This window comes from Chenopodium quinoa, unplaced genomic scaffold (genome assembly GCF_001683475.1).
Source record: "Chenopodium quinoa cultivar QQ74 unplaced genomic scaffold, ASM168347v1, whole genome shotgun sequence".
NCBI lineage: Eukaryota > Viridiplantae > Streptophyta > Magnoliopsida > Caryophyllales > Amaranthaceae > Chenopodium > Chenopodium quinoa.
In genome coordinates this window covers 2,951,416-2,973,067 of record NW_018744991.1, presented here as the reverse complement: position 1 = coordinate 2,973,067, position 21,652 = coordinate 2,951,416, and the positions used below count along the sequence as shown (strand labels likewise).

General features: G+C 34.3%; 3 protein-coding genes across 3 annotated transcripts; 2 read left to right on the top strand and 1 right to left on the bottom strand.

Moving 5' to 3' along the window:
- The first annotated feature begins 6,517 nt into the window (after positions 1-6,517).
- LOC110706788 (receptor-like protein 12) lies at positions 6,518-9,223 on the top strand. The gene has a single exon (XM_021884737.1). It carries the CDS (start codon positions 6,518-6,520, stop codon positions 9,221-9,223), a length of 2,706 nt encoding a protein of 901 aa, XP_021740429.1.
- LOC110706988 (receptor-like protein 12) lies at positions 6,665-19,639 on the top strand. Its single transcript, XM_021884996.1, has 2 exons — positions 6,665-6,716; positions 17,568-19,639. The coding sequence occupies exon 2, from the start codon at positions 18,575-18,577 to the stop codon at positions 19,502-19,504; it is 930 nt and encodes a 309-aa protein (XP_021740688.1). The 5' UTR covers positions 6,665-6,716; positions 17,568-18,574; the 3' UTR covers positions 19,505-19,639.
- Positions 12,234-15,000, bottom strand: LOC110706786 (receptor like protein 30-like). Its single transcript, XM_021884736.1, has 3 exons — positions 14,785-15,000; positions 14,419-14,477; positions 12,234-13,134 (listed from the first exon to the last, which is right to left on the bottom strand). Exons 1-3 carry the CDS (start codon positions 14,998-15,000, stop codon positions 12,234-12,236), a joined length of 1,176 nt encoding a protein of 391 aa, XP_021740428.1.
- Positions 19,640-21,652: the final 2,013 nt, after the last annotated feature.

Sequence of the window (21,652 nt, the reverse complement as noted above, 5' to 3'; positions counted from 1 at the left end):
ATGTCATCAACCCTCTGACTGAATGGACCGTAATCATCATACGGTCCACTGCCATCGTCCACATCCTCATCCTCATCTGCGCCCTCCTCCTGCTCCTCCTCCTGGTCACCCTCCTCAGCATCATCATCGTCATCGTCATCCTCATCCCGACGGTGGATCCGTTCTCTACGAGCTGAGGCCGAAATACCACGGGATCTGACATGTCTATGCCCCGACCTCTCCACTGAATAGCTTCTACTAAGAAGCTCTATATTCTTCCCCGCACCATGACGACCCAGTGAATTCTACACAAAATTTTAAAATATATAAACATACAAAAATTTATACGAAAAATAGCTACCACTCCCAAATCAAATAAACTAAAAACATACAAATAATTGTAAACAAAATATAAACATAGAAAAAATACAACGAAATTGAAAAAATTTATAAAAATAAACAACAAAATATAAAAACAATTCAAAAATATATTACACAAAAAAAAAAAAAACAAATTAAAAACAATATTTTAAAACAAATATAAAAAAAAGGGGGGGGGGCGCCTTGGCTGGACGCCCAGCCAGCGGTGGTGGCGCCAGCTGCAGACGCCGCCACCAGTGGGCTGGCGCCTGGGCTGGACGCCACAACCACGGCTGCGGCGCCTTGAATAAACGCCACAACCGTGGCTATGGCGTCCAGCCCAGGCGCCAGCCAACTGGTGGCGGCGTCTGCAGCTGGCACCACCACCGCTGGCTGGGCGTCCAGCCAGGGCGCCCCACCGCCGTCTCGGCGGTTTTTCCCTTTTTTTTTTTTTTTTTTTTTTTTTAGAAATTGTACCTTGCCACCTTGGGACATCCTTCCCTCCGCCGCCGCCGCCAATTCCTTGCCTTGCCGCCTCGACATTGCCGTTGTTTGAATTTTTTTTTTTTTTAAGAGAGGTTGAAAGAAGATGAGCAATGAGAGTGTGAGTGATGAGAGTGTGAGTGTTTTTTTTAAAGGTCAAGGGCAATTTTGTCAAACCAAGTGAATTTTGTGGACTTTATGTAGTAATTTGTGGGCGATGTTTAACAAATCCCTTAACTATAGACCCGAGGCAACGCCCAGGCTGAACACTAGTTACAACATCAAATGTTGCAGCTAACAACAGATTTGGCTAATAACACTAGATTTGTAATTACTATATTATAATATTCTTATCATATTTGTGACATATGGAGTATTAAATTTGTTTTAGGAAAGAAAGTATAACGTATTATATATGTCTTATGTAGTACGTACTATGTTTATTATAGCAAGATTATATAAATTTTTCTTGAATTTTTTTTTTTGTTTTTTTTTGTATTATTATTATTATTATTATTATTATTATTATTATTATTATTATTATTATTATTATTATTATTATTATTATTATTATTATTATTATTATTATTATGTAATAGAAGCTTCAACATTAAATGCACACATCAAATCAACTAATGAAACTTTTGTTAATTCCTTGAATAATTCATGATGATTATATTAATCAATTAATACTCTACTATAATTAACTATGGATACTTCAATAAAACTTAATAAGACTGATACAGGTTGATTATTATTAGTGTGATTTTTTCTTGCCAAATTTTGTTATTCAATTCAAATGATATGAATATAATATGAAAGTTTTTTTTTTTTTTTTAATTTTTAAATATAGTGTTAGTTTTAAAAATAGTTATTAAAGAGCTAACCTAGTATTAAAATGTTTGGGCCCAACAAAAAAAAAAAAAAAAGCCGGTGAACCCTAGGCTAGGGGCAGTGATAGAAAAAGAGGAGAGGAAGTGGAGAAAGAGAGAAAACAATGGTGCATATACTAGTTTTTGCAAGGAACATCGAATTAAAAAGGGTAGATGGTGAACAAGGTGAAAAAGTCGCGTATTCGAGAATGGAATTCCACGGGTAAATCCAAGTTTCTCTTCTTGAGATACTTGACATGTATCTCAAAGGGTTAAATCTGTCTTTTTATCTAATAAAATGGGGACAATATTGTATTTCTCATATTTTCTCTTGATCCATAATTCTCACTTTACCTCATAACTACTCATTCACAGAAAAGGTTGCTCTTACTTTGCAACCTCTAACATTTAGGAAATATATATGCTATTCTTAATTTGGAAAAGGTTGCTCTTATTTATTTTTAATTTTTTATGAAATGCCATGTTTTGTTTGAAAATTTATTTATTCTTAATTGAATATTTATTCTTAAAAAAGAGAAGTTTGACGATGAGGCTGAGGAGAAGTTCAAGGAATTAAGGGAGTTGCATGAGAAATAAATTAGTGAAAAGGGGGTTGATAATCTTACTCTTGAAGAAACTTATGTGAAGGTTGAAGGTTTAGGCAAACAGTGGCGGATCCAGGATTTTCAATTCGGGGGGACAAAATGCTTAACTTACAAAAAGCTTAACTCCGACCCCATCGTCTCCACCCCGTAGGAACTACGAGATCACCCCAAGGACGCCTTCGGCATCCAGGGGTCACGGGCCGACCATAGAACCCTGTTCAATTCAATAAGTGGAACGCATTAGCTGTCCGCTCCCAGGTTGGGCAGTAAGGGTCGGAGAAAAAAAAAAAACAAAAAAAAAACTCAAACACACAAATTGGTTAATACTTAGTAACATACATCACCCCCCGAATAACTATCAACTTCATTCTTGAACAAGTAACATACAAAACAAAATGCGGCATCTTTTTCAATACTACACTCAAGCTAATCCCATTTCTTGAACCAATGAACACTAAAGCGACGTAAACCAGACACTTGTCTTTGAGGAAAGTCATGTGTTTTTGGTTGGCAAGGTTTTTTAAGAATATAACCCCTCCTAACTGCATTTCGTTCATTTGGGGGGTAATCCATTATGTTTATACTTTTTCCCGGATCATGAGGAAGAAGTTCAACATCGTATACCAAATTTTCCTCCAATGGTACATTACAAGTACTTGAACCACCCATTTCAAATCATCTTCTTGACTTTGAGGGGAGCTTAATGAAGGGGAGTTATTGGACTCATTTTCATGGAATTTCTTTCTTTTAAACATGAATTGTCGAAGATCGGGTTGTTTTCTAGTAGGCTTGGATTTGTTTGAATTAGGTGAATCATTTGACATTTCCTAATTAAATTGAAAAATATATATCAATTTCCACAATTCACATCATTGCATACTAATAAAACCTAAGATTAAAATTGCAATTAAAATAAAAATTCAACAAAGATTGCAATTAAAATTAACAATGATTCAACAAAAAACTGGAAATTAGGGTTAACAATTGGGGATTTCAAATTGGGAATTTCGAATTAGGGTTAGCAAGACATACCATTGATGGATTTGATGAAGCGAAGACGGCCGAGGCTCGAAGGTCAGACGATGAGGGCGTACCGGCGTAGGCAGCGCGCAGGCGGCGCACGCAGCTAGTGAAGTGGCTTCCGAACTGCCGATTTGCCGAAGTGGTGCTGTGGTGACTGGCAGACTGGTGAGGAACTGAGGAGCAGCGACGCACGCAGGGCGGTGGTTGCCTGGTTGGTTGAGCAGCGACGCACGCCTCGACGGTCGATCTCAGTGGACTAGTGGAGGCAATGGCGAATTGGAGGAGTGAAGACTGTAGACTGAGTGTTGTTCTTCGTTCTGTCGCGTTTTGCTTTTTTTTTTTTTCACTTTTTTTTTAAATTTTTTTTTTTTAAAATGGGGGGACAGCTGTCCCCCCATGTCACTTAATTGGGTCCGCCACTGTAGGCAAAGGGCACCCGGTGTCATCTGAAGATGGAAATATAGGAAGAGCTGAGCTGGAACATAATGTTGAAAAACTACAGAATGAAAATAATTTGATGCGAGCAGAATTGAAAGAGTCTAAGAAGAAACAAGAAGACCTAGAACAAAAGCTTCGGTTACTTATGGAGAAGATTGGCCTTGATGCATGATAGAGGTAATATTTTCTAGCAAGCCGATTTACAATAATGATACTGTACATCGAATTTTAATAAATTTTTGTGATTTAATTTTATGTTGGGTTTGAATTTGGGTTAATTTTTGGTCAACTCCACTTAGTTGTTTTTAGTTAGTTCTTTGGTATTCTGGCAGCCAAAAGTTTGCTCATGACCATGGTAATTGGTTATAGACCTCGAATTATGGATTATAGTCAAGTCGATATTGTTGTTATTCTTATATACAAAGTAACTGCTATACTTTGTGATCTTCTTTCTCCAAATTTTTTGAATTGCGGTGTCTTTGTGATGTTGAAAGTAGAGTAGTAGTGCGTGGTCTGGTGGATAGTATAGAATAAGATGTTTGGTTAATAAGGGTTAATTAGGAGTAAGAACACTTATATTTATACCTCCATGATCCGACAAAATAGGATCTTATTGTGTAGTTGTTGTTCATGTACACATTTCAGCTTACCTATTTAATCTCTTGATTGCTGGCAGGATAGATAGAACTGGAGAAGGATATACAAGAAATTGCAAATTCAAGATAGACAAGATGAAGGAAGTAAGATAGAAAATTTTGATAGCAGAAGGAACATACGTTATTAACTTTTAGTACTCTTTGGCTTAGTTATATTTGCTATTTAGGAAAACTTGGTTAATTAATACTTTTGTATATAATATATAATGAAAAAATTATAATTTATGCCTATTAGCACCTTTTTTTTTTCTTAATGTAATCCCTCTTAGAATATTTTTTTAATAACTAAAAATTGAACAAAGTGGACGACTTTGATTTTTTCCTTTAATGACATGATTCAACTGCCAGTGAGATTAGGAGCTTCCTGAGAAGAGTAAGTTGAATCAGCAAAAATAGTAGTGGATCGAAAATAGCTAAAGAACATCACTCATGCTGTCATGCACAATTTAATTGATTACTATTTAAGTCAATATCTTCTTTAGTTGACCTTAAAGTATTATCTGGAATTTGGTTCAACACTCAACAAAGTAGAAAGTCTAATTTGTTTTTCAACACATTCATTTGGTGATTTGAAACAGGTAGCTCATTGTACAATTTAATCTAACATGTGCATTTACCATATTTCCTCCGTTCTTTTTTACTTGACCCGCTTTGAATTTTACACTATTCACCACCTTTCCTTTGACCGTCTTTTGTGAATGATATGTAAGAAAAAAAAATATATTTATATGATATCTTTTTTAACTCGTCTCAATAAGTACTATTGTAATATACAACTTTTATGATTTTTACTTATGAAAAATTAAAGTTATTGATCGCTAAAGTTTTGCATTGGCAAGCGTAATAAAAGAAACAGGTCAAGTAAAAAAGAACAGAGGAAGTACAAAATTACTTTTTTATTTTAATTCACTTTACTTGATCAATAACTATATACTAAAAGACACACCAGCAATGACACGTGTCATTTCCTGGTGTGTCCTTAGTTTTTTTTTTTTTTGGAAAAAATTTTAATTATAATATAAATCTTATACAAAAATAATTTCTTATATAATTTAACAAAGATAATTACTTTGAATAAAAAATATTTGATATAAAAAAGAGTTAATATATTTTTTCACACAAACATTTATGACTATTATAGATAATATTAACATAATTTGCAACATATTTTAATGTACTTCAAGGAAGTGTTCATATTTTTTTTCAATAAAAATAGTTGTTCATTTATTGATTAGAATTCTCATCAAAGTAGTGTGTATATTTATTAATTTTTTTTTTAGATTTTAAATTTTTTTGTAAAATAACCAATTAAATTTAAAATTGATAAGGGGGTATTATTTTTTAAAAATTACCGTGCGTAACACGGGACCTAAACTAGTTGATTTAATTTTTGACTTACCCCTTCACCACATACACATTTCTAAACATAAATATAATCTTATTGGTTAATTATACCCTGAAATATATACAGCATCTTGTACGGATTAGCTACAAGATCAGATGTTACAATGAAAGTTAAGCTCTATACTAGCCTTACGCTATTATTTTTGCTAACTTTGATATTATACCGTACAAGTTTTAGGGATAATATTAACTAATCTCATAATTTTGGATAATTCATGATTTTTGTCGTATATCTTTACAGCTAAAAATATTATTAGAAGGATCTTATTACGTACAAATATCTCTAGAGTTGTCATATTATGGAGTACTTGTATTTTTTTTTTTTATTTTATATTTTGACAAAATAATAACACATAATTAGAGATGCTATAAGTCAAGATTTTACAATATCAAGTGTGAAAAGTTGAAAGTGTAACGAATATTTAAGAAAAAACAGGTGTATTATTTAGTGTAAGTCATGAAAATTTGACAAGTACTGGCTAGATATTTTATGTACTTATCTATCATCAACAAATGGCTTGGCCCAACGGATGAGATAAAGTCAGCTAAATGAAGCCAAAGACTTTAGATCAAAACAAAAATCATTGAGTGAAGCATTTCTCTATAAATTTGGTGTGTACAGTACAAGTGCAATCAACTACAAGTGCACAACTTTAGTTATTACTCAAACACTTGTAAACTTGACCAAATTAAAGCCATGTTTAGCCCTTCCATAATACTACATTTTTCGTTACTTTGTCTATGCCTTGCTTTTAATCTTGTATTTGTCACTTCGAACCTATGTCATGAAGATGAGTATCATGCATTGCTTCACTTGAAAGAATCCTTCAGCTTTTTTAAACGAGCTAATACCTATTACCCTATAACTACAAATAATACAAGATCATGGAAACGAGGTTCAGATTGTTGTGAATGGGATGGAATTACTTGTCATCCTCTTACTCATCATGTCATTGCACTTGACCTTTACAACAATGGTATCGTCGGAACCATCAATTCAAATAGCTATCTCTTCCAACTAGGCCAACTCCAGAGGCTTAATTTGTCTTGGAATGATTTTTCTTCATCCAATATTTCGTACATATTTGGTCAGTTTCATATTCTTAAACATTTAGACCTTTCTTATTCTTATTTTTCTGGTAAGGTCCCTTTTGAAATATCTCAACTCACTAGATTGACATCTCTTGATTTATCAGGAAATGATCTTGAATTTTCAAATGTCAAGTTGATCATTAGCAACCTTACAAAGCTGAAATTACTAGGTCTAAGTGGAATAAAACTAGAGACATCACACATTTTTCAAACCATTTCTAACTTGTCTTCACTTTCATATCTTAATCTTGAAGGATGCAATTTACAAGGGGAGTTCCCTACAAGCATTCTTAACCTACCACACCTAAAGCAACTCAATCTAGGGTACAATGACGCGATAAACTTTCATTTCCCATCATTGTACAATTGGAGTAGCCCCTTAGAATCCTTAACTCTTAGCTATTCCAATTTTTCTTCTAACATACCCTCTTTTTTTGCTCGATTTAAACATTTGAAATCATTATATTTGCAGAGTACCAATCTACGAGGGACTTTTCCAACTTGGGTGTGGAATATTTCCGAAAAGATAGACCTTAGTCATAATGAACTAACCGGTAGTCTTCCTTCCACAATGAACATAAGCAAGCTCTCGAGTTTAACTACTCTATATTTAGGAAAAAATATGCTTGATGGAGAAGTTCCGGCTTGGTTGTTTAGCTTAAAATCTTTGGACACGATTAACCTCTCATTCAATAACTTTAGGGGTAGTGTTAGCCTTTACCAAGTTTTTTCTAACCTTCCAAAGCTCCGATCTCTTTTCTTGTCTAACAGTGGCCTTTCCGTGACCATAACTAATGGTCCCGTAAACTCATCAGTTATCTCCACTTTAGCTAATTCATTGCAAAATCTAGGGCTATCCAACACTAGTATTCATGGTGAGTTCCCCAAGTGGTTACAACAACTAATCAGAGAATCGTCGATAAATTTATTGGATCTTTCATCCAACTCTTTAACCGGAGTTCTTGAAAACCTCCCTTGGGGTACATTGAATTATATCGAAATCTCTAATAATAAGCTAACAGGACGTCTCCCAATCATTTCATCACCTAACACCCAATTCTTTTTAGCTGCAAACAACAATTTTACAGGTCCAATTGATTCATCCATTTGCAATTTAACATCACTTTGGGTTCTTGACTTATCTAACAACAATTTGAGTGGAGATTTCCCACATTGTCTAGGAAGCTTAAGTAATGGCCTTAATTTGTTGAATTTAGGATCGAATAACATTCATGGAACTCTTCCTATAACTTTTTCCAAGTGTGATAGCTTAAGATACCTTGATTTAAGTAGTAATAGGTTGCAAGGGAAGTTACCTCGATCTTTGGCACGATGCACAAATTTACAAGCTATCAATCTTAAAAGTAACAAGCTTAAGGATGAATTTCCGTATTGGTTGCATACTCTTCCATTTATTCGACTCCTTGACTTGAGCTCTAATAGCTTCCACGGTCACATCAATACTGTGAGTGGTTTTCATCCATATCCTGCGTTACAGATTCTTGACCTCTCAAGTAACAACTTCAGCGGCAAGATACCCACAACATACATAAATAAATTTCAAGCAATGACGAGGATTACTGAGCACCATGGTTTTCCACAATATATGGAATCAGATGTACCAATGTTGTGGCCTTACTATTCCATTATGTTGACATTCAAAGGTGTGCAATTACCATATGAGAAGATCATTGAAACGCTCTCCTTTTTTGATCTATCAAACAATGCATTTGAAGGAGAAATCCCCGAGTATGTAGGACAATTGATCGCAATTCAAGGCCTAAATCTTTCACACAACCGCCTAACAGGGCACCTTCCTCCATCCATTGGATTGTTGTCCTCGCTTGACAGTTTGGATCTCTCCTCCAACATGCTAAGTGGGAGCATTCCTCATGAATTGGTTAGCTTAACTTTCCTTGAAGTCTTCAATGTTTCAGAAAACCAGTTGGAAGGGTCTATACCTCAGGGGAACAACTTCGATACATTCTCATCCGATTCATACAAGGGGAACCTTGCATTGTGCGGGAAGCCATTGCCTGATTGTGGAAGAAATAGCATGCCATTCGTGAACAACGACGAAGATGATTCAGAAGATCATGGGAGCATATTGAAAGTGTGGGAAACTATTGTGATGGGATTTTGCAGTGGCATCGTCGTTGGGATGGCTTGGGGATATTATATGTTTTCTGTGGGAAAACCCTATTGGTTTATCAAGTTGACTGACAAAATGGAATTTGCTTTGCTTGATTATTCTAGCAATTTGGTATATAGAAGAGGAAGAAGCGCAAGTACAAGAAGGAATACAAACTAAGATTCGAGTGTAATATATGTAATATATAGCTTGCGTTGCCTTTTGTCTGATGATTGTTTCATCAATCTAGTTGTTGTAGTTTCAGGTTGAATGTATGGTTTTTTATAAGCAGAAAGTTGTTGTCATGTATACTAATTTATGATATGATAATGCTACTTTCAGCACCATGTATGTTCAATGAATGCATGATGGCTTTTCATCAAGTCTGAACCAAATTGGATCAACCCAAATATTAGAAATTTTAATTCACAAGCAAATTTGATACGGAGTGGTTGTACTTGTTTGGACCTGTGTTACTGGGCTTAGACCATATTCGGCTTATTTTCACTTATTTCTAAAGTGATGGGAGCGATAAGGAAGGGTTTGAAATGAGGAGCTCTTCACGGTAGACCACCATCACCATAACCTTTAATTTACTCTGTATTTTTAGAAGGGGAATAATTTCTATCGATTGTTTGATTCGGTAAATTAAATAGGGCCCGGATTTTGGACTTCAATATATAATTTTCGAATTACACTCTACCTTATACAATTATACTAAACGTCTAAATAATATTTTTCAAACTACACATTACAACATTATATACATAAGAAAAGGTGGTGTAGGATACAGAGTACTACCTATAGGATTTAACACTACACCAATGTTCAAACTAAGGGCCTGTTTTCATATGATTATTTTCAAATCAGTTCAGCTCCTAATTTTCTTCTTTTTAAAAATATTTAGTTCAGTTCAGTTTAGTTCTTAGTTTAGTTCAGTCCATTTCAGCTCTAATAAGTACAATTCAGTTCGGTTAATGAGAACATGCCCTAACTATCTACCACCTCGATATGAATAGGTTGAGGTGTCAAAAACTGATCTGACCGACCTGAAAAAACCCAATTTAGATTTCAACTTATATGAACAAAATCATTTAACCTGACTCAATTTTAAAATAGATCCGATCTAACCCAAATACCCGAGTTGACACCTAGCCAGGGGCAAAACATGCTTAGTTACATCATTATAACAAGAGGTGTCTCTAAAAATCAAAATTAAACAAAGGGTATTTGTCAATTAGAGTGTCAGTTAAAGTTAGGACAGACATCTTTTTCAATTTTGTATTTTAATTCACAACTAAACAATGGGTGGCTTCAAAAATATCATAACTAGTCCACTTTAGGTACGACTTCCAGGGCATAAGGCGACAATATCTTTGTCGGGAGAGATCTATTTATGCAAGTTTGCAATCATGCAAAGAGAAAGGATATACCTTGATGATTCATGCAAGTTTGCATCTAATTGAAAAACCTTTGATTTGGTGGTTAAAAGTGGTGAATATCGAGTACTTTCATCTTCGCAAGTTAAGAAATCTATGATTGAAATCTCCGCGATTATAAATCTATTACATATGTACAATTTCTTAACTAATGGTTTATAGTGTGATGAAATAAATCTATATTTGGTGGCATATTCTTGTATAGCTAACAAACTAACCATGTCGCGTACTAACCCCATCATTACTTATCGAGCATTGTACTATGAATTCCCATCATGATTCATCGAGCATAGGTTAATGGAGGTAGATCAAATAAATGCTTGTTATATGATCAACAATATGTCTGAGGATTATATTAGCCAACTAATCTCAATCCTACTGCTAACTAACCTTGTCCAAAATTACAAATTGTACAATACATACACTAATCAAATTGTAACATGGATTAAGTCGAATTTGTGTATTACCATACAAATACAAATATACAATGCTTATGAATCTAGCAAAGTAACCATGGTACCTAAATTAAGACCATTTATATATATGCCAATTTTACCATTTTTGCTTCTATTTCTCTTTACTATAATGCGCACTTAGCACCGCGGCGTAGGATAAGAAATCAGGCCTCTGTTCTTGTAAGTTATGATAGATTTATTTATAGTGAAAGTGAAAGCTTGCCAAACAAACCAACAAATTCATACTACTCTGATTAACCATTTATTTCCCATGCATTAATATCTTGAACTTTATAATGCTAATTGTACATATGGATTTCATTATAACATGTCAATGTGCATAAAATTATTTTATTAAGATCTTATTCCTTTCGAGATTTAGTTATCACGTTACTTAGCTCGTTCATTACTTCAAATTACACTATCAACGGGACTAATTGACAAATGATTCCGAGGCAAAGTGAGTATTAGTATTACCTGTCAATTTTCCAATCTAAAACTTTGTTTAAAATTAGGAAATTTTGTGAAAAACTACCTATTATAGTACGGAATTTGCGAGAAACTACCTATTAAAAAAATGTTGTAACTGACTACCTAACTTTTGAAAAATGCTGTAATTTACTACCTTACGCCGGATTATGAAATTTGACCAAAATTTTCCGGCGTTGACTTGGTCACCTGACACTTAGTGACCATTACGTGGGAAAATTGTGAGAAAATTTGAGAAAGAAAAGGGTCATTAAGTATCATGTGACGCCGGAGAATTTTGATTAAACTCCTTCATAATTCGGCGTAAGGTAGTAAATTACAACATTTTTCAAAAATTAGGTAGTCATTTACAATATTTTTTTTAATAGGTAGTTTCTCGCAAATTCTGAACTATAATCGGTAGTTTTTCACAAAATTTTCTTAAAATTAACAGATTCATAGACGTGTAAAATTACCAAGTGCTCACTCATTCGGGCTTGAACTATCAACAAATGCTTCCGGTTTCCCGGCGACCTAAAGGAACTAACTTTACCTTGAAAATTTGAGATTGAAAGATTAAATTGGGGTAAGGGATTGAATCATATCATAATCGATCTCTACTCAACACATCATCAATAATATGTAACAACGTAAGATTGTGACATTTTATTTTTTCATATATATTGTGATAGCATTTTTCTGAGAAATTAAAAAAAAAATACTACAGAGAAGTAAGACTTAAGTGTGTTATGTGTAAGATGATCGTAAAGTCACAAAAAATCTTGAACGAATTTATTACTTCCTTGTTGATTTTGCTCTTCTTCCTCGTCAACCAAATTGCTGGTCCCAAAAACCAAGCAAAGCCAACTCCATTTTGTAAGAAAGCTTGATAAACCAAAAGGGCTTTCCTACAGAGAGCATATAGTATCCCCAAGCCAAGCCAACCACCACACCGCTACCAAATCCCATCATCACGATTTCCCACATCGATAATGTATTCCCATCGTCGTTAGAAAGATCTTCATCATCATCTCCGGTGTTGTTCATAGATGGTACGCGACTAGCTCCACACTCAAGCAATGGTTGTCCACACAATCCAAGGTTGTCCTTGTATGAATCGGCTGAGAACGTATTAAAGTTGTTCCCATGAGGTATAGGACCTTTTAGTAGGTTCATTGACACATTAAAGACCTCAAGAAAAGTTAAACTGGTCAATTCTTGAGGAATATGACCAATGAGCCTATTTGATGAAAGGTCCAAACAATCGAGCAAGGACAACATACCAATTGAGGGAGGGATGCTACCAGTGAGAAGATTGTGTGACAGATTAAGGCCTCGGAGTGAGTGTAATTTTCCTATGGAATTCGGAATTCCTCCCTCAAATTTGTTGTTGGACATATCCAAAGTCGACATAGTAGTGATGATCTTCATGTATAGTAGTTGTCGTCCCTTGAATGTCATCTCGATGGAATATGAGTATGTAAAGCCTTTGGCACCCATGTATTGTGGATTCCCAAGACTAGACTCATTCATATTCATCATGGTTGCAAAATTATCGATATATCTTAAAGGCAACTTGCCATAGAAATCATTGTTTGAGATGTCAAAGATTTGAAGCTTTGAAAATGGATGCTTAACCTTTGATACGCTAACTAGAGGACCATGGAAGTTATTAAAGCGGAGATTGAGAACTTGTAGCTGTGGAAGGCTGTCTTGAAAGTCTAACTGGCTAATACAAGAGGGGGGGTGAATTGTATTTGAGGTGAAATCTAAAAACTTTTGCGGAATTTAACTAAATGAAATAATGACGAGAGAAGATATAGGCTTTTCTAAATTTCCACTATGTAATCAAACTCTTTACAAGTGAAGATTCAAACCCGTTAACAAGTTCCATAAACTAGGAACTTGTTCCCAACTCTCACAGAAGACTTCAGCAGCGAAGCTTCCTTGACCTCACCTTACACAAACTCACAATCCCAAACCCCAAAGTGCTTGAATACAATCTGTAATTACAAATACCTATTACACTCAAGAATATATGAAGGAAAATAACTCTCTTTATGTTATTAGATAGCTACTGGAATTTTTATGCTCAAGAGTTATGTTTTTCTGAGATAGTTTGCATGAGTATTTATAGAGAAGGCTTAGTCATTAACCTCCACTATAATCACGTCCACATGCCAACACCCCACTAACAACTTGTGGAGTTATCTTGATAGATGGTGATCATGAAGGAGGTTTCCTAGCCTTTTCTCACTAATCCACTATCTCAACAATTTGCTGAATATTAGCTTTGATAAAACCGTATAATCAGAGAGTTTTGCAACAACGAAACTGCTTGTTGACTTTATCAAAAGTTTGTTTAAAAAGATTTTATTTTAAAAAGGATTTTATTTGAAAAGATAAATTAATTATTTATTTTAAAACAATTAAGATAATTATCTAAGAATAATTATCTTTATTCGAAAATAGAGGACTAGATAAAACATTTATAAAATATCTTTTTCCTTAAAAGAATTATCTTTTAAAACTAACTTTTATTCCAGTAGTCTTTTTGATAACATAAGTCATTGAGTTCCTTTCCGACTTTATATTATTGAGTGCTCACAATTAAAACTAGAACGTGAGATTTGCATGAGGCTTTTTAGAGAATGCTACTCCGCATTCAAGTTCCTACTCCGGAACGAACTTTGCTTGAACCCTTTATTCACCAAAGACTCAAAACACTCATTAGTCGAGTTTGTCAATTTGTCCATCAAAACCAAAAGGGTCAACAAATTCCCCCTTTTTGATGATGACAAACATTGACAAACTTAGGTAAATAAAATCATCCAGGCATGCAACATAAACTTAAAACAAAACATGAAAACTTAAAAAAAAAACAAACAGAGTAATTAAAGAACTTAGAAAAGTACTTTAAAATAAAAAGACTGAGCAAAAGAAAAATTAACAAGGACTTTATTAACTTAAAAAAACTTAGACTACTAGGACTTTATTTTCCTTAAAATTATACCTTCGATGTGTGAGTTCCTTGGTACACGCCTTAGCCGCCATGAAGTTTGTCTTTTCCCCCTTTTGGCATTATCAAAAGATTGAAAAAAAAAAACAGTTTGTTATACTCCCACTAGACTACGTAGGGAATAGTGAGCTCAAATAATGCAAGGCAAATATAAGTTAGGCATTGAATTATCAACAAACACACACAATCATATGAAAAATAAGAGCCGAGTTCCGATTTAGGAAATAGAAGAGGAACATAGAGAATGTAGCAAAGGATAAAGGCGTACAAACCAAAGTTCAGAGAGATTAAACAAAACCAAAATAAAATTGTTCAACATATGAAATTAGAATAAGTGCAATCAAGGATTTAAAAGGCTACATTGGTAGGATCAAGGGCTGGATTTGTGGGATCAATAGAGTCTTCCTCGACTTCCTCAAAGGCTACTTTGTTGATAGTTTCCAAGATCTCCTTGTTGCCTTCACTAAACTTGCCTTCAGCCTGTGCAAGCTTTGCCTCCATGCCTGGAAATCCGGTTGCTTGAGATTCTGCCAGAGCCTGCACCTGGCCTTTAAGAGAAAGCAGTTCCGAGGCCATTTCCTCCAGGTGAGGTGAACGTGGTGAGCAGGTTGGTGCGTGAGGGAGAAGGGTGGAGTTATGGTGGTGGATTGGTGGCCCAATGAGAGAGATTAGGTAGAAGAAAAAAGAAAAAAAAATTAACCTGCTTAACAGGTTATAGGTCAAAGGGATCGTTAATGGAAGATCCCTACCAAAGGTGGGATTGTTTCTGGAATTTCAAAAGGTGGGATTATTTATAGAAGACTCACTAAAGGTGGGATTATTAGTTTACAATTTTCCTATTTTAGGAGTAGCATTACCTCCTCTTCACTTACATGTTAAAAGTTAAAGAATAAGAGTAGAAATTTTAGAGAAAAATGAGGCCAGTTATAAGTGATGATAATATAGAGACTAGAGAAAGTAATTAGTACAAGTAGTAAAAAATACTCGTAGCTAAAGAGCATTCTCATGCATAATTTAATTATAATTTAAGGGCATGTTCTCATTGACTGAAGTCAGCTGAACTGAACTGAAATAAAATGAATATTTTATAAGAGAAGAAAATTAGGAGCTAAACTAAATTTAACTAAAAATAAACGTATGGGAACATGCTCTAAGTCATTGTCTTATTTGGTTGACGACCAAAGTCATGATTTGGACTGTGGGTCAACTCTCGACAAAATACAAGACTTAAATTTTCCAACACATTTATTTGGTGATTTGGAACAACTAGTAGCTTATTGTACAATTAATTTTTTTCAGCGTTCATTTACCAAGACTTTTAAAAACTTGATTTATAAACACATATTTGCTTTTTTTTTTATTTTAATCCATTTAATTCGCTTTACTTGAATATATTTTTGACTTACCCCTTTGATCTGTATATACACATTTCTGAACGTAAAATTCACATACTATTAAATATACATGCTGTACAAACGCTTGTATGGTGAAGATCTTCCCAAGGACACAGTAATAATTAGCTACAAAATCAAATATTACAATGAAAGTTAAGCTCTAGCCTTACACTATATATTATTCTTTAACTTGGAAATTATACAAGTTTCAGGGATTGGATGATATTAACTAACCTCATAATTTGGATTATTTATGATTTTTATCGAATATCTTTTAAGTTTGGTTTTTGTTGCACATAATATGAAGTTTCCATAAATGGAAATTGTTGCAGATAATGCGATCAAATCGGAGGTAGTATTTAGGTAATTTATGATAAGGAAAAATATACATATAGCAATTTTGCCTACCAAGCAAAACTTGGTGGAGTTGGTGGAAAACTCATTTTGTGACTTTGAGGTCATAAGTTTAAGGGTCTATTCTCATACGTTGAAATTCAGTTCAGTTCAATTCAGTTTAGTTCAGTTCAGCTCAGCTCAGCTCAGCTCGGTTCAGTTCAGCTCCTAATTTCCTCCTCTCATAAAATATTCATTTCAGTTCATCAGTTTAGTTCAGTTCAGCTCAGCTGAGTTCAGTCAATGAGAACATGCCTTAAGCCTCACTAACTACAAAATGCTTGGAAAGGTTGACCTGCGCGGAGCTAGGTTGACTACGGTTCAATAGAGTCTTTTATCTTACTTTTTTTAAAAAAAAAAAAAATAAAAGAATTTTGTCTTAATATGTATCTTCGGAAAATACTACTCCGTAACATTTTTTTTTAAAAAAAAATAAAAAAAATTACGAACACATATAAAATAAAATAAAAACAAGTGTACTCCGTACTTCCTCTGTTCTTTTTTACTTGACCCTCTTTGACTTTTACACTATTCACCACCCTTCTTATGACCGTGTTTTGTGAATAATATGTAAGGAAAAACATATTCATGTTGCATCATTTTGAATTCGTCTCAATAAGTATTATCATAATGTTTAACTTTTATATTTTTTAATTATGGAGAATCAAATTTATTGACCGTTAAAGTTTTGCACTGACAAACGTGATAAAAAAAAACAGATCAAGTAAAACAGAACTGATGAAGTATTATCTTTTTTTTTTAATCTAACTAATATAAAACTGACCTCATAAGGAACTAGGAAGGAAAAGAGGGGAAATTTCTCCTAAAACCTTTTCATCATCGACAAATAAATGGCTCGGTCCAAACTTCACGCGTTTCTTTCATTTATTGTTGATTTAAGCATACACCACACTACAGATGAGATAAATTCAGCTAAAAAAGCCAAGGACTTGAGATAAAAACAAAAATTATTGAGGGAAGCACTGAAGCATTCTCTTTTCTAGTAACTTCAATTTCTCGCTCTATAAATTTGGTGTGTACAAATACAACCAACTATATATATGTACACAACTTTATTAGTTATTATTACTCAAAACACTTGTAAACTTCACCAAATAATACCATGTTTAGCCCTTCCATAATACTAAGTTTTTCATTATTACTATGTCTATGCCTTGCCTTCAATCTTGTATTTGTCACTTGCTCATCATCACCTTCTCTCCGTAATACGTCTTCTTCGAACCAATGTCATCAAGACGAGTATTATGCATTGCTTCACTTAAAAGAATCCTTCATCAGCTTTAAACAAGTTGATCCTTATAACTATTAGAAATAACACAAGATCATGGAAAAGAGGTTCAGATTGTTGTGAATGGGATGGAATTACTTGTCATCCTCTTACTCATCATGTCATTGCACTTGACCTTTACAACAATGGGATCGTCGGAACCATCAATTCAAATAGCAGTCTCTTCCAACTAGGCCAGCTTCAAAGGCTTAATTTGTCCTTAAATTATTTTTCTCGATCCACTATTTCGCACAAATTTGGTCAGTTTCATTTTCTTAAACACCTAGATCTTTCTGATTCAGGATTTTCTGGTAGAGTCCCTCTTGAAATATCTCAACTTACTAGATTGACATCTCTTGATTTATCATGGAATGATCTTGAAATTTCAAATGTCAAGCTGGTATTTAGCAACCTTACTAAACTGAAACATCTAGATCTTAGGACCATAAAACTAGAGTCACAGATATTTCAAATCATCACTAACTTGTCTTCACTTTCATATAAAGAGTCTTGACCTCGGGTCAAATGGCCCTATAAACTTTCATTTCCCATCATTGTATAACTGATGGTCCTGTTGACAGATCAATTACCTCCACTTTAGCTAATTCATTGCAACGTTTAGAGTTATCCAACACCAGTATTCAGGGTGACTTCCCTAAATGGTTACAATAACAAGTTAGGGAATCGTTAATGATTTTGGATATTTCATACAACTCTTTTACCGGACATCTCCCAATCATTTCATCATCTAAGACAGTGTTGTTTGCAGCCTCAAACAACAATTTTACGGGCCCAATAGATTCATCAATCTGCAGATTGACATCACTTTCGGTTCTTGACTTATCTAACAACAATTTGAGGGGAGATTTCCCACATTGTTTAGGAAGCTTAAGTAGTCGCCTTAAAGTGTTGAATTTAAGGTCTAATAACATTCATGGAACTCTTCCTACAAACTTTTCCAAATGTGACAAATTAGAATATCTAGACTTGAGTAGTAATAAGTTGCAAGGGAGGTTACCTCGATCTTTGGCACGGTGTGAATTTTTACAAGCTATCAATCTTAGAAATAACATTCATGGATGAATTTCCTCATTGGTTGCATACTCTTCAAAGAATTCAAGTCCTCGACTTGAGTTCTAACAAATTGTACGGTCACATCAATAATGTAAGTGAACATCATCCATATCCCGCATTACAGATTCTTAACCTCTCTAGTAACAACTTTAGCGGTAAGATTCCAATAACTTACATTAAAAATTTTCTAGCCATGATAAAGAATATTGATCACCATGGTAGTCCACAATATATGGAATCATTGCATTCTGGATTTTACTATTCCATCGAGCTGACGTTGAAAGATGTGCAATTACCTTATGAGAAGATCATTGAAACACTCTATTTTTTTTATCTATCAAACAATGCATTTGAAGGAGAAATCCCCGAGTATGTAGGACAATTGGTTGCAATTCTAGGCCTTAATCTTTCACACAACCGCCTTACAGGGCACATTCCTGCATCCATTGGATCATTGTCCTCGCTTGACAGTTTGGACCTCTCCTCCAACATGCTAAGTGGGCGCATTCCTCATGAACTGGTTAGTTTAACTTTTCTTGAGGTCTTCAATGTTTCAAACAACAAACTGGAAGGGCCTATACCTCAAGGGAACAACTTCAATACATTCTCATCCGATTCATACAAGGAGAATCTTGCATTGTATGGGGATCCATTGCCCGAGTGTGGAGGAAATAGCACACCATTCGTGATCAACAACGAAGATGATTCTGAAGATCAAGGGAGCACATTGAAAGTGTGGGAAACAATTGTGATGGGATTTTGCACTGGCATCGTCGTTGGGCTGGCTTGGGGATATTACATGTTTTCTGTGGGAAAACCCTTTTGGTTAATCAAATTGGCTGACAGAATGGAGTTGGCTTTGCTTGACTTTTTCGGGACGAGCAATATGGTACGTAGAAAAGGAAGAAGAGCACGAACAAGAAGGAATTAAAATTCGAGTGTAATATATGTAATATCTAGCTTGCGTTTCCTCTTGTCTGGAGAATGTCTCGTCAATCCAATTGCTTATTGCTGTACTTTCAGGTTGAATGTATTATATACTACTAATGAGTAATGAGTTATGCAAGTTCAGGCTGAATGTGTGGCTTTTTATTACATAAAGTTGTTATCAATCTTACCATATATACGGAGTGGTTGTGGAGCTCTTCAAGGTATACCACCACAACCTTTAATTTACTCTGTATTTTTAGAAGGAAACTAATCACTATCGATTGTTTGATTCAGCAAATTAAACAAGGCTCTGTTTTTTGGACTTTACTTAATATTTTTTTTAATACTACACTCTACCTTATATACTAAACCATATTTTTCAAAGTACACAATACACAATTAACAGAGTACTACCTATAGGAGTTAAATCTACACCATTGTTCAAACTACATGTCACCTCGATATGAGTAAGTTGAGGTGTTAAAAGCTGATCCGACATACTCGACAACAAATTTGAAAAACTCAATTCAGATTTCAACTTGTATGAACACACTAATTTAACATGACTCAACTTTTATCGAAATAGACTCGACCCGACCGAAGGAGACACCTCTAGGCAGGGGCAAAAGATACTTAGTTGCATCATTATAACTAGGGGTGGCTTCAAACAGCCACAATTAAACAATGGGTATTTCTCAATTAGAGTCTCGTTAAAGTTAGGGAAGACATTTTATTTATTTTTCAATTTTATATTTTAATTCAACAACTAAATAAGGGGTGGCTTCAAAAAGAGAAAATACAAGTTAGATATCTTTGTCCGAGAAATCTATTTATGCAAGTTTGCAATCGCAAAGAGAAAGGATATACCTTGATGATATATGCAAGTTTGCATGCATTTGAAAACCATTAATTTGGTGGTTTAAAGTGGCAAATATCGAGTACATATATACAATTTTCTTTACTGATGGTTTATAGTGCGATCAAATAAATCTATATTTGGTGGCACATTCTTGTATAGCTAACAAACTAACCATGTTGCGTACTAACCCCATCATTACTTATCGAGCATTGTACTATGAATTCCCATCATGATTCATCGAGCATAGGTTAATGGAGGTAGATCAAAAGGTACAATACATACACTAATCAATCGAGCATAGGTTAATGGAGGTAGATCAAATGGTACAATACATACACTAATCAATCGAGCATAGGTTAATGGAGGTAGATCAAATGGTACAATACATACACTAATCAATCGAGCATAGGTTAATGGAGGTAGATCAAATGGTACAATACATACACTAATCAATCGAGCATAGGTTAATGGAGGTAGATCAAATGGTACAATACATACACTAATCAATCGAGCATAGGTTAATGGAGGTAGATCAAATGGTACAATACATACACTAATCAATCGAGCATAGGTTAATGGAGGTAGATCAAATGGTACAATACATACACTAATCAATCGAGCATAGGTTAATGGAGGTAGATCAAATGGTACAATACATACACTAATCAATCGAGCATAGGTTAATGGAGGTAGATCAAATGGTCCAATACATACACTAATCAAATTGTAACATGGTTTAAGTCGAATTTGTGTATTACCAACTTTGAGTGACTGGAAGTGCAAATACAAATATACAATGCTTATGAATCTAGCAAAGTAACCATGGTACCTAAATTAATAACATTTATATGACAATTTTACCATTTTTGCTTCTATTTCTTTTTACTATAATGCGCACTTAGCACCACGGCGTAGGATAAGAAACCAGGCCTCTGTTCTTGCAAATTAGGATAGATTTATTGATAGTGAAAATGAAAGCTTGCCAAACAAACCAACAAATTCATACTATTCTGATTAACCATTTATTTCCCATTAATATCTTCAACTTTATAATGCTAAAGTACATACATTATAAAATGTCAATGTGTATAAAAATTATTCTTTTGAGATTTAGTTGTCACGTTACTTAGTTCGTTCAATACTTCAAATTACACTGTCAACGGGACTTAACTGACAATAGATTCCGAGGCAAAGCGAGTATTACTTGTCAATTTTTCAATCAAAACATTTCACACATGTAAAGTCTAACAAAGAGATGGGATCTCCATTTTTCTTTAGAGTTATTTCCAA

Coding starts and splice junctions, on each gene's coding strand:
- LOC110706786 (XM_021884736.1), bottom strand. CDS start 15,000: ATGGCCTCGGAACTGCTTTCTCTTAAAGGCCAGGTGCAGGCTCTGGCA. Junction 14,478..14,784: donor CAGCCCTTGATCCTACCAAT/GTAGCCTTTTAA, acceptor TAATGCCAAAAG/GGGGAAAAGACAAACTTCAT. Junction 13,135..14,418: donor AAGGAACTCACACATCGAAG/GTATAATTTTAA, acceptor CTCTTGTATTAG/CCAGTTAGACTTTCAAGACA.
- LOC110706788 (XM_021884737.1), top strand. CDS start 6,518: ATGTTTAGCCCTTCCATAATACTACATTTTTCGTTACTTTGTCTATGC.
- LOC110706988 (XM_021884996.1), top strand. CDS start 18,575: ATGGATGAATTTCCTCATTGGTTGCATACTCTTCAAAGAATTCAAGTC.